This window comes from Drosophila navojoa, chromosome X (assembly GCF_054131105.1).
Source record: "Drosophila navojoa isolate 15081-1374.11 chromosome X, UAZ_NAV_1.0, whole genome shotgun sequence".
Taxonomy (NCBI): domain Eukaryota; kingdom Metazoa; phylum Arthropoda; class Insecta; order Diptera; family Drosophilidae; genus Drosophila; species Drosophila navojoa.
The window spans coordinates 22,382,153-22,398,735 of record NC_142895.1 but is presented as its reverse complement, the minus strand read 5'-3'; the positions used below and the strand labels follow the sequence as shown (position 1 = coordinate 22,398,735).

Below are 16,583 nucleotides of genomic sequence, written 5' to 3'. Positions count from 1 at the left end.
CATACTTTAACCGATTTGGCTTTCTCTGCAGCTCAATGTGACCAGAGGACACGCATAAGATGCTGCCGATAGAAAGTATAAAATCGATATTGCCATCGGAGTAAACTGCTGCCAATTGTTGAGGCTTGTCTTTGGATTTATATTTTTTGGCACTACATTTTTTGCGTACGCACACGCAATAATTTAATGAAACGCAATTGATATTTGGGTGTGCTGGTGCAAATGGATCAGTTCTCGCACGACTTGACCCTCGCCCTGGAGGAGACATCGCTCATGGACAGGGCGTGCGGCGTCGGTAGGTGGGGCTCGCGTCGAAGAACTCGATCAACGGGTAATTTGCGTAAGTATTTCAACCAAGATATATGTGCCCCTCCCTCTGAAATCATGGAAACCACTTCATTTCCACTTCACTTCACCTGCAGCTTGTGCGCCGCAGCCCACAGAGGATTCGTCGAGCAGCCCCACAGACACATTGAATAATGCACACGGACTCGGACACGGAGCACATTCAAATGCCAATGCGAACGTGGATGGTTTGGACCCTCATATACACGTTGACATGCTGCCGGCAAGTGATTCGGATGACAAGGCAGAGGCAATGCTTCCACTGCGTCTTCCTGTCAAGGCACTCAACGCTGCAGCTGCCGTTCGGATGGGCACAGGAGCCCTTGAGTCGGACTCATTGAACGAGACCACCTTTAGTCCAGCGCGGTGAGTTGATGCACCTGCTAGCACACCTAGCCAAATAATTACGTTTTGATTTTTTAGCTTTTACAAGCCAAATTCTCGGCGGAAACGAAAGATCAAGCGTATGTCCATGGAGTTTGAGTTTAGTAAAGACAGCAACCTGGCTGTGTCGCCGCATAGCTTCACGGAGTCGCCGCTGCATCCGGGCATGCTAGGAGGCTGCATCTCCGGCACGGGCACAGTACGCAAACGTCTGCTGAAGGCGGAGAGCGGAAATCGATCGCATTTGTTCTTTTGCGGCAAACGGAAGCGCTCCAATCGTGATCGCTATCACGAATGCGATCACGACGCTAGCGTTGCACGTGACGGTGGCGGCTGTGCCGTCTCCAGCAATTTACATTCATCGAGCATGCCACGCTACACGCACATGGAGGAGTACCATAGGATGCGACCCCGTAGCTATTCATCCACATCGAAGCCGCACAGCGATCGCCTACTGCCACTCAACAAGGGGCTGCTCTCCAAGATAAATCGCATTGCGAAAAATCAAACGCAACAAGCACAAAAGACTGACAATACATCGAACATGGAGGAGGGCCTAGAGCCGGAACAGGCAGAGGCGCAGGTGCTGCTCCAATCTGCACAAACAGCGGCCAACCAGCAGCAGCAACAACAGCGAGATCTGAGCGAGAGTTCAGCTAGTTGTGCTGGCCCTGGTGGCTTCGGCATGGAAACACTTGTGCCTGTCAGCGACATTGAGACGCTGCTGAATCACTCGGATAAAATGCCGCTGCAGCTGTCTGCGGACAGCGCAGTCACAGACTACAATCAAATGCATCGCAAGAAATCGCATTATGGCCACATCCATGGCAGTGGCTCCACGACGAAGTCGCATCGCAGACGCCGCTTCTGCCAGACGCCGCAATCGCTGCAGGTGCAGTCGATGGACTGCAGTGAGCTTTACGATTTTCTTAGCTCCAGTTCGCTGAGCTCCTCGTCGGACAGCGATGATGGCCATCGACTGCACGATACGGATCGCGAGGGCGACGACGAGCTGACCGATTGGCCCGGCAACGAATTTGGCCCCGGCAAATACGATCCCAAGCGGAAGCTGACCAAGAAATCCCTGTTACCCCAAATACGCTCCGATGATACGATTGGCGAGGATGACACGCTAATGTCTGGCACGGAGGCCACAGCAACGATGCCCTTCACAGATAGCTACGGCGGCGGCACCTCACAGTCGCCTCCGCTTACAGATGCCTTGCAGGACTTGTCACGCTTTCAGCTGGCCGCCAGCTCAGAGCCGATTGAGATCAGCGGCGGGGGCGCCAATCGAAGTGTTGGCTTCATTGACGTCAACATCTGCATGGACACGGAGCGCAGCATGAATGGCATGCCAACCATCGTGAAGCAGATCGAGAGCGAGATGTCCGGCGAGACATCCAATCCATTCCTCTCCTCGTCGCCGCCGCTGCAAATGCTGGAGGTGCGCGAGATACGCGCCGGCTGCCGACGCATCAATGGCAACGACCGGCCCGGTTTCAGCATTAAATTAGGCGTTAATGAACGGCTTGCGCGCTTCCTGCAGGATGCGCGCCAGACTCAAATCCGTTTGCCGGACATTGAGCTGTACGAGCAGGATAGCCTGCTCAACCTGGCCACGCTCTACTCGCTCAGCATGGTCGTCGAGAATGGCTGCACCGTTCTAACGAAGACTAGGTGAGTCCGTCAATATCTATCTCGAAATCAAGAACAAAAATGAAGTTTGGATTCAATGAAGTTGCTTTCTATATGGCAGAAACACTACTCAATCCGTGCACGTCGATCCGCAGCGCGACCTGCAGCACCGGCCGGACTTGTTTGGTGACTACAAGCGGCGCTGCTACGGCGGGGATGCAGCTGACCCCACTGCGCCCACATCCATGACGCCGTCGGCGGCCAATGTTAATGCCAATGCGAGCGCTGCCGCCTCGCCAGCTGCCGAGATGCTGCCAAAGCAGTGAAGTGTGGTGAAGTGACCTAATCAAACAGCATACAAGCATATAAGAAAACCACAAACAAACGAGGATCAAGATCAGAATTTAATACAATTAGCAGGCCAGGCGACGACGGGATCCGCACGGCAACTGACGGCCAGTGGATGTTCCAATGTGAAGAGAATCGAGGCGATGCCAAGAGCATTTCGCCTGAGGATTCGGGGCAGGGCGCCTGTGCAACTGTTATAATTTTTAGCCTATATATTAAGTTTTAAAGTGTTTCGTATAGTGTAGCTTTTTACATGAGTTTTGAATGTACATCGGTCTCTGTATATAACTTTCTATAAAATATGTACTATACAAATACTTTGTGTATATATACGTATAAATATATTAATATATATATATTTATATATAAATGTATACATAAATACTATAATGTGAGCTAGGGAGCAGTGCGTGCCACAATCAGCCAGCGGGACAAAGCGAGACGGCAGCGGCACAGAAAGAGACACGAACCGCAGCAGAATGACACACACGACAAGAGAGTGAGTGAGTGAGACAGAGAGAGAGAGAGAGATAGAGAGAGCGATGTTCGTTGTTATGCTCTAGTTCCACTGTACAAAACATGATTAATATCATTATTTGAAACCTGTTCCATAATAATTAATGCAATCTTCAATATAAGTCAATATGTGCACATAGTTAAAGTATATTTGATATCGAAATGCGAAAATGCAGCGAGTACAACAACAACAACAGCAATCAACTTTGTAATATATATAATTAGGAAATGTTGAAGATCCACTTCAGTTCTAATTTAGAAATATCTCACAAATAGAGTTCGATCAAGAATGCGTTAGATTGAAAATCTAGACTCTGTCTAGAGACTCGGTTCAAGAATCAAAGGTGCTCAACGATTCTTCTATATATACATACATACATATATTCAAATACACACACATATATATACAAATACACATGTATATTGCTGACTAATATTTGTTGTATTATTTAATATTCCGTTTGTCCCATATTTAATAATCTGTTGAACGCATATGCATATTAAAATATATTTTATTCATTACAAAATGATGTAAATTGTATAATATTGGGATTAACAGAAGCTCTAGAAATGATGCATGATATGAAGAGCGTATGATGTCTATGGGAAATATAGCCATAAATTAGCAGAAATCAATATACATATATACATACATCTATGTATATTGGGGCTATTAACTTTGATCTATATGGCTGCTATTAATTGGATAGATGAATTATTCATAATAATCGATATATAGGCGCCATGATTCAAATATACCCCCCCCCCCCCCCCCCACACACACACACGCACGCATACTTGGGCACTCTTAGTTTGGGGTCGAATCAGGCGCAGGCGCCTTTAGGGCTCCCCACTGGGTTGCCAATCGCAGCAGCAGCCGCATTGCAAAATTATGGCAACCCTTAAAAGCACGCTTCTGTGTCTGTGTGTGTGAGTGTGTACGCGTGTGTGTGTGTGATTTTTGCCCCCTTTTGGCTTTCTGGGGCCAGATCGACGGCAGAGTCGCGTTGCCTTGTTGTGTCGCTGGTCGCTGGTCGCGTTGGTAGTCTCCGTCTTGGCTCAAGTGTTTGCCGGAAGGGTGCTGCGAGGGAGGATAAAGTGCAAAACAGCGAATGCCCAAGAAGAGGAAGCGAAAACAGCCAATTAATCAAATTGCTGTTTGAAGGATAAAAACTGACCGAAAATAAAGCAAAAGACAAACAATTGACAAAGTTCGTTGGAAACTAACGGTAATTTGTGTACTCATTGCATATGTGTGAGTGTGTGTGCTCGCTCTCTCTCTCTCTCGCTGTGGCTGTAACTGTGTGTCTGTATGTGCGTGAGTGCACGTAATCTACATATACATATGTATGTGTATGTGTATGTGTATCTGTAGGAGCTACACGTGAGACGGCGGCGTTTGGCCAAGGCGAGAGAGATTTGTGAGACGCACGGCGAGTGGCTTATTGATTTTTCTATGCTGCAAACGAAAACACACGCGCGCACACACACACACGCACACGTACACACAGAGAGGCATATTCGCTCACTTATTCACACACACACACATGCATAGATGACCTGTGCCAGTGTGTGCGTATGAGCTAATCTCTTATCAGAGTATAGAAATTTGTGTGAACTTGTTTTCGTTTCAATTATAATTTGCTTCTTCCATTTGTTGTTGTCAAACGGCAGCGTGCGCTGCAATGGAGGAGCGCGCGTTGAGGCGTCTGTAGGGGCGGGGCGCGCCAGTGCCAAAGCCAGTGCCAGTGCCAGAGCCAGTGCCGTTAGTCGAGAGTCAAGAGTCGAGAGCTGAGAGCCGAGAGCCAGAGCCAGTTGCATGCGCCGGGAGCATGTGCAGCAGCAGCTGCAGCTGCAACGTTTCAGTGCTTGCCTAGCCCAGTGCCGTCCTGCCCGACGGACGCAGCCGGATGATGAGCGCATGCGAGATGGCCAAGGATACGAAGGAGTCTGTAGCAGCAGCAGCAGCAGCAGCCAAGGCAGCAACGCCTGCCCCAGCGCTGGCAGCGCCCAGCAAGGAGGAGCCAGCGGAGGAGCCTGATCCGCCCAAGGCGAATGGACACGAGAATGAGCACGCGCACGATCGCGAGCAGCAGCAGGAGCTGGAGCGGAAGCTGGAGCAGAACCAAAAGCAGAAGCCAAAGCTGCCAAAGTCGGGCACCCAGACGAATGGCCCCGAACAGGATGCAGGTGAATCGGAGCTGCATGCCAACGCAGATGTGGACCCGATGGCCACACCTGCCTCCATGGATGCGCTGGCCAGCTGCAAGGATGTGCTCCTCGCCCAGAAGCTCTTCGCCGGCGGCGGCAGCGGTCCCAAGGAGCTGCTCAAGCTGAAGGAGCCGATGCGCGTCGGCTTCTACGACATTGAGCGCACCATTGGCAAGGGCAACTTTGCGGTGGTGAAGCTGGCGCGGCATCGCATCACCAAGAACGAGGTGGCCATCAAGATCATTGACAAGTCGCAGCTGGATCACACCAACCTGCAGAAGGTCTATCGCGAGGTGGAAATCATGAAGAAGCTCAAGCATCCGCATATCATCAAATTGTATCAGGTGAGTGCGCCGATCTACCGGGCTCAGCTGCAGCCGCAGGCTAATCCGCCCGAGCATTGCAGGTGATGGAAACCAAAAACATGATTTACATTGTCTCCGAGTACGCCAGCCAGGGCGAGATCTTTGGTAAGCCAGTTGGATAGTGTCAGCCAGCCAAGATGCCTTCGGGCAGCTCCAACTCTTGCTCTTCCTTGCAGATTATATAGCCAAGTACGGACGCATGTCGGAGTCGGCGGCCCGGTTCAAGTTCTGGCAAATCATCTCCGCCGTGGAGTACTGCCACAAGAAGGGCATCGTCCATCGGGATCTCAAGGCCGAGAATCTGCTGCTCGACTGCAGCATGAACATTAAAATCGCTGACTTTGGCTTCTCCAATCACTTCAAGCCCGGCGAGCTGCTCGCCACCTGGTGCGGCTCACCGCCCTATGCCGCGCCAGAGGTATTCGAGGGCAAGCAATATACTGGACCCGAAATTGATATTTGGGTAAGCATAGCAGTCGATGACCTGCCGGCTAATCCCAATCTAATCGCCTCCATCTGCTCTGGTTGCAGTCGCTGGGCGTGGTGCTCTACGTCCTGGTGTGCGGCGCCCTGCCCTTCGATGGGTCCACGCTGCAGAGCCTGCGGGATCGGGTGCTGTCGGGCCGCTTTCGCATACCCTTCTTCATGAGCTCGGAGTGCGAGCATCTCATACGGCGCATGCTGGTGCTGGAGCCGACGCGCCGCTACACCATCGAGCAGATCAAGCGACATCGCTGGATGTGCCCCGAGCTGCTGGAGCACGCGCTGATCGCCAAATACAATCTGAACATGGAGCGGCAGGCGGTGCTGGAGCCGAGCGAGGATATATTGAGGATCATGTCCGAGTATGTGGGCATCGCGCCGGACAAGACGCGGGCCAGCCTCAAGAAGAACACCTACGACCATGTGGCGGCCATCTATCTGCTGCTGCAGGATCGCGTCTCCCACAAGAAGGAGCAGGCGAAGCCCAACGAAGCCAGCAGCCGTCTGCTCTACAAGAGCAAGCAGTCCCTGATGCTCGATCAGCTGCCCACGCCCCAGCAGCAGCAACAGTTGCTGCAACTGCATCAGCAACAGCAGCAGCAGCAGCAGCAGCAGCAGCAGCAGCAGCAACAGCTGCAACAGCAACAGCAACGAAAGACAATATCCACCGTGATCCTGGCCAAGGATCCGACACACAAAAGACTTAGTCGCCATCAGACTGTCATGATGAGCGAGCGAACCACTGCCGATCCCTACTATGCGGTCAAGCAGCAGGCCCACATCCTTGCCCATGTCCATGGTCACGCCCATGCCCACGCCCACGCCCACGCTCACGCTCACGCTCACTCTCACGCCCGTTACCTGAACGGGGATGAGGGCGTAGGCGTAGGCGTGGGCGTGGGCGCGGGCATGGTCATGCCCACTAGATATACCCCATTGCCGGCGCCGGGCAGCGCGCGCATCAGCCATCAGAGCCTCAGCTCGGCCAGGAGCATGGCCGGCGGCCAGCGCCCGGTTGGCATCTCGCTGAGCATCGACAATACCAGCAGTGGGCATCCGCTGCCATCGCTGGCCAACCTCAGGTGTCGCGAGCTGCTCAATGCCAGCCAGCAGCTGGAGCAGGGCCATCCGCTTGGCCATCTGCCCTCGCCGGCAGCGGCAGCGTCGACGGCGCCGTTGCCCAAGCAGCTCCACCAGACCATTAGCGAGTACATCATCAAGCAGAGCACCGAAGACTGTCGTCTGCTGCTGCAGCAGGTGCGTCCTCCGGCAGCCAAAGGCTAGGGATCCACTAACCTCTCGAATCTCTTGCAGTCCACGGCCATTGCCGAAGCGAAGAAGGAGGACGAGGAGCAGCAGCTGCAGCTGCCCACAGCTGCCATGGAGCTTGCGAGCGCTGCCACGCCCACTGCCGAACATAGCAAGACAATAAAGGTGATGTCCAGTTCGAGTAGCTTCGATTCCACCGCCAATCTCAATCAAAGCTTTCGCTACAAAATGTCCGCCGAGGCGAACCGACTGTTCCAGACCCTCCAGGAGAGTCCACTGCCAATCGAGGTGCGTCTGTCTGTCCGTCCTCTGACAGTTTACCCCAATCCCACTCAACAGTTGTAACAATCTCTTGCTATCTCTCTCCCCCAACAGAAACCCAAGCGCAAGACTGCAACGGCAAATGGCAATGGGATTGGAAATGGGAATGGCAGCGAGTCTTGCCGAGCTGCGGAGGATGGCGAGGGAGTGGAGCCGAAGCCCATTGGAGACGGGTGAGTGAGAATTGGCGGCCAACGATTCGCGAGTGCGCCAGAGTGGAGTCTAATGGGGCGTCGTTGTCGTTGTAGCCGTGAGAAAAAGACTTTTGAGAAGAAGGTGCTGGCGCAGGGCAGCTCCAGCACGGACGAGGGCTGCGAGACGGATCAGGGCAACGAGGTGGTCGCCGCCAAGGAGGGCTCCCAGTCCTCGACGGATCTGACCAGCGTCCAGGCGAACACGCGCACGCGCTCCTATGCCAGCAGCAGCAGCTCCAGCGGCGTCCTAGCCGGCAGCTACTCGAAGAGCCTCAGCCAGAATCTGAGCCGCGGCTCCTCCAAGAGCAACTGCAGCGCCTACGAGAGCCTGGACTTTGTGCTGCCCTCCGTGCCGGACATTGCCGGCAGTCTGCCCTCCTGCATGAGCAACTCAATGCTGGCCGCAGCCGCCGCCGCTGCCGCCGCTGCGGCCGCTGTCTCCAGCGAGCACTCGTCGGAGCGTTCGCTGTACAGCAGCCACAACTCGTGCATCCATATGCCCAGCGCGGTCAATTTGCTGGTGACGCCGACGCCGACACCAACGCCGACATCGACATCGACGTCGACGTCGACACCGACGGCGACGCCACCGCCACCGCCGCAGCCGGCGCCGCCGCCCTTTGCGGACAAGCGTTCGCCCATCCATTTCCGCGAGGGCCGGCGCGCCAGCGACGGCCTGGTGGCCCAGGGCCTCCTCAGCTCCAGCTCCCTGCTGGGCGCGAGTCGTGTCTATGGCAGCTATCGCTACGAGCAGGCCAAGCGCCACGGCTGGCTGGAGATACAGCAGCTGCAGCAGGAGGCGGCTGTCTATGCGCCCAGCCACGCCCATCTGCATGGCCATGCCCTTGGCCAAGGCCCTGGCCATAATCATGGTCATGGTCATGGTCACGGCCTTGGCCATGGCCATCTGGGCCTCGAGGAGCTGAGCCTGGCCAACTGTCAATTGCCACACGGTCAATTCTATGCGATGCCCATCAAGCCGCACCACACGCTGCACCACCTGCAGCCGCAGCACCACCAGCAGCTGGCCTATGCGCCACTGCCACCGCCGCCGCCGCCGCCGACGTCGCTGCTCCTGGACGCCAGCAGCGAGCTGTTTGCGGCCCATGGCCATGGCTGCTACCAGCCGCCGCCGCCACCGCCGCCGAGCGTCTACCCACATCCGCATCCGCACCACCAGCAGCAGCTGGCCATGTCGCCGATGCAGAAGCCGCCGCTGCAACAGCAGCTCCTGCAGCACCGCCTGCTCCAGCAGAAGCGCCAGCTGTTCCAGAAGCAGTACGCCCTGGAGGCGCAGCTGGCCGGACGCCATCAGCACCAGCACCAGCATCATCATCAGCATCACCATCACAACCATGGCCATGTCCACTACAATCACAGCCTGGTGCTTGGGACGCCGCCGCCGCCGCCGCCGCCAGCGCCAGCGCCCGCTGGCCCGTCCGAGCACCACCTGGCCGAGGAGCTGTACGAGCTGGCCATGCTGGATAGGCCGCGCAGCGGACCGCCACGGCTGCAGCACTCGCTGACCATGCCGGGCGCGCACGCCTTTAGCCAAATGAATCTGAAGACCTCCTACATCAGCCAGCCGGAGGCTCTGCCCACGGCCGGTGGGCCGGTGGCGTCCAGCTCGGCGCCACCGCCGTCCACAACACCGCCGGCAACACCGCCCCAGGCGCTGCTCAACAGCCATGTGGTCCATGGCCACGAGTCCGACTACCATGTGCGGGCCCAGTCGAGCGCATCGGCGCCTCCGGTGCTCAGCCTCTTCACGCCCAGCTGGCAGACATTGGTGAAGCCGCTCAGCGAGAGTCCCATACTGGAGATATCCGAGCATCTGGAGTCCGTGTGAAGAAGAGGAAGAAGAAGAGGAAGAAGAAGAGCCAAAAAAAAACAAACCTTTCAATACGCTCGCTATCGCAATCGCAATTACAACAACAACAACAACAACAAATCTAAAATCTAAATATAATAATAATAATTTTATTCATATACATGCAAACAATACTACTATATATATATAGTAAATATATATATATATATATAATATACGATACTATTATACGATAAATGTTATATACACACACACATTTATAGGCTTATACAATATATTACATTACCGTTAGACAGCAAGTGAGAGAGAGAGAGAGAGGGAGACAGTGAGTGGGAGAGAGCAAGGGAGTCAGAGAAAGTATCAGACTCGATCCGTGAGTTCCATTTGGCAGTTGAAATTTCGAAACGATTTATCGTTAGCGTTAACCTGCAGCGATAAGTATTACCAGAATATTGGATCATTTAGTTGTGTTACTAGCCTTAAGTAGTCCATGTTTCATACACACACACACACATACACACACACACACACTCTGGCATATACAATATGTATATTGATAATAATTATGTATTAAGCTACACCACATATTCTGGTATTATCTGGAACTCTATTCGAAATTCTCAAAAAGGAAATGAAACAAAAACAACGTAAAACTACATATATCAATTATTCGAAGCATTTATTGATGACATAGGATATACATAATAGAAGTATATATATATGTATATTTGCCAAGATATATATATATGTATATAGATTGTATATCATTCAATTGCATATTTAATACTACATACATATATATAATGGACATATTGGACAGATAAAGATATGGCCTTACATTCATTGCATTCGATTATTGTTTTTGTTGTTGGATAAATGGACACTATGGAGGCATACCTTCCTTATAGAGGTACCCGGATCTTACATTATTTCCAGCTAAATCCGATCGTATAGTACAGCTATTGCATATGGGATATCCGATATCCGATGTGATATATACCTTTAGCTTTACTGGAAAACCTTTTCTATCTGGCGATTGGCGCTAGGCTGCATCGATGGGCATCGTTTGGGTGGGGACGGAACTCGATTGCGGCTCCACTTCAGATCCATACGGATCACGTTTTGAGCGCCCGATTCGACTCGATGTGCTTCTTGAGGGCCCGCTGCTGCTGCTGCTGCTCGGACTGATGGCAGCGCAGCAGGTTCCAGTAGGCGCGCCTGTACTCGGAGCTCATCAGCACATAGATCAGCGGATTGATGCAGGTGGTCAGATAGATCAGCAGATAGCCCATTATGTTGAAGATGTGCACATCGTTGATACTCTTGCTGATCTTGGACAGCGTTATGGGCAGATAGCAGATGAGGAACCACACGAATATCACCAATATCATCTTCAGCAATCGACGATCCTTCACACTCATCCGGCCCGCATAGATCGACGAGGCATTCGAGGTATTCCCCATCGACACATAATGCGATTTGCGTGGGCTGAAACGCGTAAACGAGGTGCGCAGCGAGGTGGTGATGGGATTCTTTCTATCGAGTCGGATGGCCACAGAGCATGAGGGAGGGGAGGAAAGAGAGAGATGTTTAGTTACTAATAAATGTTTTTTCTATATGCTCTACTTTTGTCTTGATTATGGAGCTCTGATTTCAATAGGATTTTCCAATAAATCCTAAGTCTAAATGCCGTTATTATAATAGATCTGAGAACTTGAACTTAATGTACGACATGTATAAAATGAAATTAAACACTTTTTTTTATATCAGTACTTCTTTAGAATCTCTAATTACATTCATTTAAAATTCTCTATATAACTTGATATAGATAGATTAGGTTACTAGTTATACATGTAACATTATTTTTATCCACTTTTATCATATAGATTTAGAATAACCATATAATTTATCTAATACTTGGCTAAAACCTAGAGAGAAAACTTGTTCTAAAACTTGCCTAAATCACGTATATCCCAGTTACGTTTTTCCTTAATGCGATTTATGAATGATATGATCCGCCCGTTGAGGCCTGAAAAGCGTTTAGATCACACGTACTACTAGTTTTAGATCATTGCTTTTAGATTTTTAACGGAATGATTTCTAATGTGTTATTCCCTTTCTTCTATTTTGGATCCTCAAACGTTCCTTAAGCAAGGTACAACCAGATAGCCCTAATTTACCACAAAGAATGCACAAGACTCTTAACGGTAACTTACAACCAAGTTGTAAATGTTCAATTTGATATTCTAGCGGGGACCTATCTACGTTCATTGTAATACAGTATAATATATATATTCTATTGTACAACAATGAACAAGTTCAATTTGAGTACAGGGATATATTCTCGCCCCTTTTGGAATCGGAGTTTACAAGTCAGTTGTAAACTGAAAGTAGATGTTATTCATTTGGCATTAGCTACTCACGAATTGCGGCTTTGCTCCAGCTGTGTCAGCGATCTATGGATGCTCGTATCGCCAGTTGGCGTGGCCGCAGCTGGAGTTGATCCGGGCGTGGAGGGTTTGTTGTTGGCTAGGTTGTTCTCCTGCAGCACCACGTTGGCATCGATGGGCGTCTCCTGCCTGACGCTGTACGAGATGGGGAAACTCTCCGAGGAGGCATTGTCATCGATGTAGGCCAGGTACTCGCTGACCACAAACGGATGCATCTGGCCGGAATCGTCGTCCGCGCTGGGCTTGCGCTCCTTGTCCAGTTCTTTGGCCTTGTCCTTGTCCTTGTCCTTGCCCTTGCTCTTGTCCTTCTCCTTGTCCTTGGGCTTGTCCTTATCCTTGGCCTTGTCGGCGGAGGGCGTTTGAATGGGCGGCGTTACGGCCACCTCCGAGCTCTTGGCGCCCGCCCGCCTCGCCGCCCGACGCACGAGCACAAAGATGCGCGCATAGCAGATGACAATGCAGACGCAGGGCAGCATGAAGGCGGCGATGAAGAGGAACTCCTTGGGCGAGCGATCGTACTTGTCGTGCAGTATCGAGCAGGAGCCGATGCTCGTGTCCAGCCCGAAGCGGCCCCAGACGCCGCGCCACGTCGGTATCATGATCGAGAACGTCACCAGCCAGGTGCCCGCCACCATCAGCGCCAGATAGCGTCGCTGATAGATGCTGAGCAAGAAATTGAGATTAGCATGGACTGGATGTGGCAGCTCCTCGAACGGACTTGACTTACCGGGGATACTGTCGCGGATGGGCAATGATTATGTACCGATTGATCGTGATCAGCGAGACGGAGAGCAGCGAGACGGCCAGCAGGCCATAGCGCAGCATCGGGAACAGCCGGCAGAGCAGGTCGCTGTGCGTCCAAGCGCGCTCCTTGAACGTGGACGCGGCCAGCGGCAGATTGAAGCAGCCAAAGAGCAGATCCGAGCACGATAAATTGATGATGAAGATCGCCGTCGAGTTGCGTGTCTGTCGGCCCCGCGACAGGGCCACAATGGTCAGCAGATTGCCCGGCACGCCCACAATGATGAACACAATGCACGCGATCCAGGCGAAGGTCAGCAGCTCATCCGAGTAGCCCTGGAACAGCTCGTTCTCCGGCGCGCTCGATCGATTGCCTGGCAACGCCTGACGACTCAGTCCCAGTCCCGATCCCGATCCCGATACCGATACCGATCCCGATACCAAGCCCAATCCCACTGGCTGACTGCCGCCGAGCAGCTCGGAGTGACCATTCCAATGCTGGTGAATCATGTGAAGCTATGTAACTGTCGGTCCCACCGGGTTTAGCGGGGTATATTATATACATATGTATATGACTCTATATACATATATGCATATATGTATCTATAAATGTGTCTGTGTCCGTGTCTCTGTCTGTGTCTGTGTCGGGTGTTTGTCTACGGTGTTTGCAGCCAAGGAATGCGGCGTTTAAAACTATGACGCGATCGTTCCTGCGCCGATTTTTGTACTAAACTAAATTCTATACATCGACACTAGCCCAAATAGCAAAGCATCCAGCAAAGAAATTAACAAAACACAACAACAACAACAACAACAGCAACAACGACAGCAGCAACAATGAATTGTATTCCATGAGAGCTGCATGGGGCATACACGACCGTCAAATACCCTGCGTGCATGCTTGGTTCCTAAATATATTCAATTAAACTTCTTCCTTTCTTTTAGAGAGATTATATGTATGTAGAGCAGCAGGCCCTGAAATTTTGATGGAGCTCCTCTAAGCAAGAGATTCCACCTAGCTAATACTCCGGTTTACATCTTTACAATATTCCAATGAATATCAAGATTATTACTATAACAATCTATTATAATCTACAAATTATTATTATTTATGTATAAATCCTCAAATCTATTTCATATTTTCCACTATCCACTTCAAATTCTCTTTCTTTTAGCCCTATTCAACCACACAAGAAAATGTTTTCCCTTACATTCTCATAGTTTACGAGTTCTTTGGTTTATCCATTTGTAATTCCGATTTCTAGTACTCATCAAACTGGTTACACCAATTATTGATGGCATTGCTATAGTAATATTCTTGATTCGAAAGTTAATTAAGTTATAATACTATATATGTATATTATCACATTGGGGTATATTTTCTATTCTAGACCCCGAAACCCTACTGCACTTAACTCTCATGCACTTGCCTACCATCCCTTAACCCATATAGTAGCCGAGTTCTTTCAATTATCTAAAAATATTGCATGTACAGGGTATTCTCGGGTTCCAGTCAATACGAAAACTTGCTAGCAGGAAAACAACAACCAAATTTTATTGTATACAACAATTGACTTCATCATCGGGTAATTTGAAATGAGCGAAGCGAGCGCTTTGTTTACATTGTTCTTATATTTTGGGCTTTTCTAAACTTTTTGTTGCATTGTTTCTTTTTCGATATTCTCAACTGGAGCATACACAAACCAGGGCTACAACACCGCCGTCTATCATTTCAAAATCATAGACCCCATACACAAAAAAAAAAAAATCAAACAAACGAAACGAATTTGAAACTCTTGAGGTTTCTTCTCTCACCACATTTCCAAATAGAGCTTTTACGTTTTCCGATTCTTTCGAGTTCGGGGGAATGGATAAGCGCATCGACTAGCTGTTGCCACCTACGATCGAGCATAAATTTGGTCGGTATTTATACACACTTAGTTTATAGGGTATTCCACTGGAGAAGCATCGAATGCTGACTGGAATGAAAGAAATTGGATAGAGACTATGAAATATCGAGCATATCTCAAGGGAAATGAATTATGAGATTCTATAATCAATTATAGATATATATAGGTATATGTAGAGTCTAGATTGGCTATAAATAAATCATAGTAGATTAAAATTGACTTCATAGCTCAAGTGAGCACCGTAAACCCAATGTATGGTCAGAGAGTCTATTACGTAACGCCCAGTTGAGTGTACAGGGTCTCTGAGATGAAGCTTTCATTGATCTGCAGCAGATATTCCTTCGCATCAACGAAAGCTTCTGCCCAGAGCTAATACTTTGGATGGAGCTGAATGGATATGGATCAAGCATATAGCGACTCCAATGACTACTCCATGCAATCTACCTATAAAGGCATTATAGAGTTTTCCGGTACCCATTCTTAATTTGATTTAAGTGAAACTCTAGTCTAAGAACTTTCAAATAAAAATTCTAAAATTTAGACTTGGAATTGGGATAGATTAGATGTGGAAGTAGACTTAATTTACAGGGTATGTGCTCTATGTGTCACTATAGAATATAGAGCAATGTATTAGCAGGGCTTACAAACTATATAGACTAGCTCTATATACATACTTCTATATATAGATATATACATGTACATATATGTTTATCTTTGATACATACATATATATCTAAATCTAACGATTGACTAGGCCAATTTTCTAGCTAACTGCACCCCAAGCATGACCCCCAGCCACTGCTCCTCGGCTAATTCCCTTGAGCACCCACTCGATTCGATTTTGGGAAACTGTGTACACACACAGATATATACACATACACAGACACATACACATACACATATACATATGTACATATATATTAGATAATGGTCTCTTCTCGACGCCGTTGCCAGCGTCAGCGTCATCTTAATTAATTAATGAAGCAAACAAAAAGAAATAGTCTCGCCACAGCTGCAGGAGCTGGAGGAGGCGGAGGAGGGGGAGTAGGAGGAGGAGGAGGAGCAGCAGTGACTGGCGGGCGTGTTGGCTAAGGGGCGTTGGCTGGGCGCGAGCACATTAGAGGCCACCGGCCTCTGGGTTCATTGAGTAGAGCGCATTGAATGGGCCAGTGTTAAATCGAGAGGGGTGGGCGGGGGAGGTGGGAGGTAGGTCTATGGGAATGAGAGTGAGAGTGAGAGCGAGATTGAGACCGACACCGACACCGAGACCGAGAGTGAGAGTGAGAGTGTGCCCCTAGAAGTACGTGTGTGTGTGTGTGTGTGTGTGTCTACTTTGTAGAAAACAACTGAGTCAGAGGAAAAACTCTTTGGCAACAATTGAAAATTGACCGACTACGCCCCGTGGCTTTGTCTCTGCGGCTGCTATAGCTCGAATGTGTGAAATGCTTTTTATGCAGGCACACACACACACATATACGATATATGTATCTATATCTCCATATGCTTAAGTATATAAAGCCAACTGACCGCTAATCAGATAGGAACAGAAACCCACAGAAATGTTTTGAACTCCATGC

The 16,583-nt window shown here is 50.0% G+C and overlaps 3 protein-coding genes across 6 annotated transcripts; 2 read left to right on the top strand and 1 right to left on the bottom strand.

Annotated features, from left to right (window-relative positions):
• The first annotated feature begins 51 nt into the window (after positions 1-51).
• LOC108658837 (uncharacterized) lies at positions 52-3,761 on the top strand. Of its 3 annotated transcripts, none has more exons than XM_089264774.1 (4): positions 52-340; positions 423-711; positions 769-2,409; positions 2,523-3,761. In XM_089264774.1, the coding sequence occupies exons 1-4, from the start codon at positions 223-225 to the stop codon at positions 2,614-2,616; spliced, it is 2,142 nt and encodes a 713-aa protein (XP_089120900.1). In that variant the 5' UTR covers positions 52-222; the 3' UTR covers positions 2,617-3,761. The 3 variants fall into 3 exon arrangements, with proteins under 3 accessions (XP_089120900.1, XP_030243823.1, XP_030243824.1); XM_030387963.2 differs by having other exon boundaries at positions 2,471-3,761; XM_030387964.2 differs by having other exon boundaries at positions 55-340; positions 2,489-3,761.
• Positions 3,762-4,212: 451 nt separating this feature from the next.
• On the top strand, positions 4,213-10,413 carry Sik2 (Salt-inducible kinase 2). 2 transcript variants are annotated; one of them, XM_089264772.1, is made up of 8 exons: positions 4,213-4,486; positions 4,906-5,786; positions 5,849-5,912; positions 5,984-6,270; positions 6,339-7,547; positions 7,605-7,847; positions 7,935-8,053; positions 8,129-10,413. In XM_089264772.1, the coding sequence occupies exons 2-8, from the start codon at positions 5,142-5,144 to the stop codon at positions 9,921-9,923; spliced, it is 4,362 nt and encodes a 1,453-aa protein (XP_089120898.1). In that variant the 5' UTR covers positions 4,213-4,486; positions 4,906-5,141; the 3' UTR covers positions 9,924-10,413. The 2 variants fall into 2 exon arrangements, with proteins under 2 accessions (XP_089120898.1, XP_030243812.1); XM_030387952.2 differs by lacking the exon at positions 4,213-4,486 and having other exon boundaries at positions 4,609-5,786.
• A 261-nt stretch (positions 10,414-10,674) lies between these two features.
• On the bottom strand, positions 10,675-14,103 carry LOC115564076 (G protein-coupled receptor moody). Its single transcript, XM_030387966.2, has 3 exons — positions 13,083-14,103; positions 12,329-13,018; positions 10,675-11,441 (listed from the first exon to the last, which is right to left on the bottom strand). The coding sequence occupies exons 1-3, from the start codon at positions 13,604-13,606 to the stop codon at positions 11,021-11,023; spliced, it is 1,635 nt and encodes a 544-aa protein (XP_030243826.2). The 5' UTR covers positions 13,607-14,103; the 3' UTR covers positions 10,675-11,020.
• Positions 14,104-16,583: the final 2,480 nt, after the last annotated feature.

Bases quoted from the DNA above. Each gene is read 5' to 3' on its own strand.
- LOC108658837 (XM_030387963.2), top strand. From the start codon at position 223: ATGGATCAGTTCTCGCACGACTTGACCCTCGCCCTGGAGGAGACATCG. The intron at 712-768 runs GTGAGTTGATGC...TTGATTTTTTAG, and splicing joins ACCACCTTTAGTCCAGCGCG to CTTTTACAAGCCAAATTCTC. The intron at 2,410-2,470 runs GTGAGTCCGTCA...GATTCAATGAAG, and splicing joins ACCGTTCTAACGAAGACTAG to TTGCTTTCTATATGGCAGAA.
- Sik2 (XM_089264772.1), top strand. From the start codon at position 5,142: ATGATGAGCGCATGCGAGATGGCCAAGGATACGAAGGAGTCTGTAGCA. The intron at 7,848-7,934 runs GTGCGTCTGTCT...CTCCCCCAACAG, and splicing joins AGAGTCCACTGCCAATCGAG to AAACCCAAGCGCAAGACTGC. The intron at 8,054-8,128 runs GTGAGTGAGAAT...TTGTCGTTGTAG, and splicing joins CCGAAGCCCATTGGAGACGG to CCGTGAGAAAAAGACTTTTG.
- LOC115564076 (XM_030387966.2), bottom strand. From the start codon at position 13,606: ATGATTCACCAGCATTGGAATGGTCACTCCGAGCTGCTCGGCGGCAGT. The intron at 13,019-13,082 runs GTAAGTCAAGTC...TTTCTTGCTCAG, and splicing joins CATCCGCGACAGTATCCCCG to CATCTATCAGCGACGCTATC. The intron at 11,442-12,328 runs GTGAGTAGCTAA...CCGACTCGATAG, and splicing joins CTGGAGCAAAGCCGCAATTC to AAAGAATCCCATCACCACCT.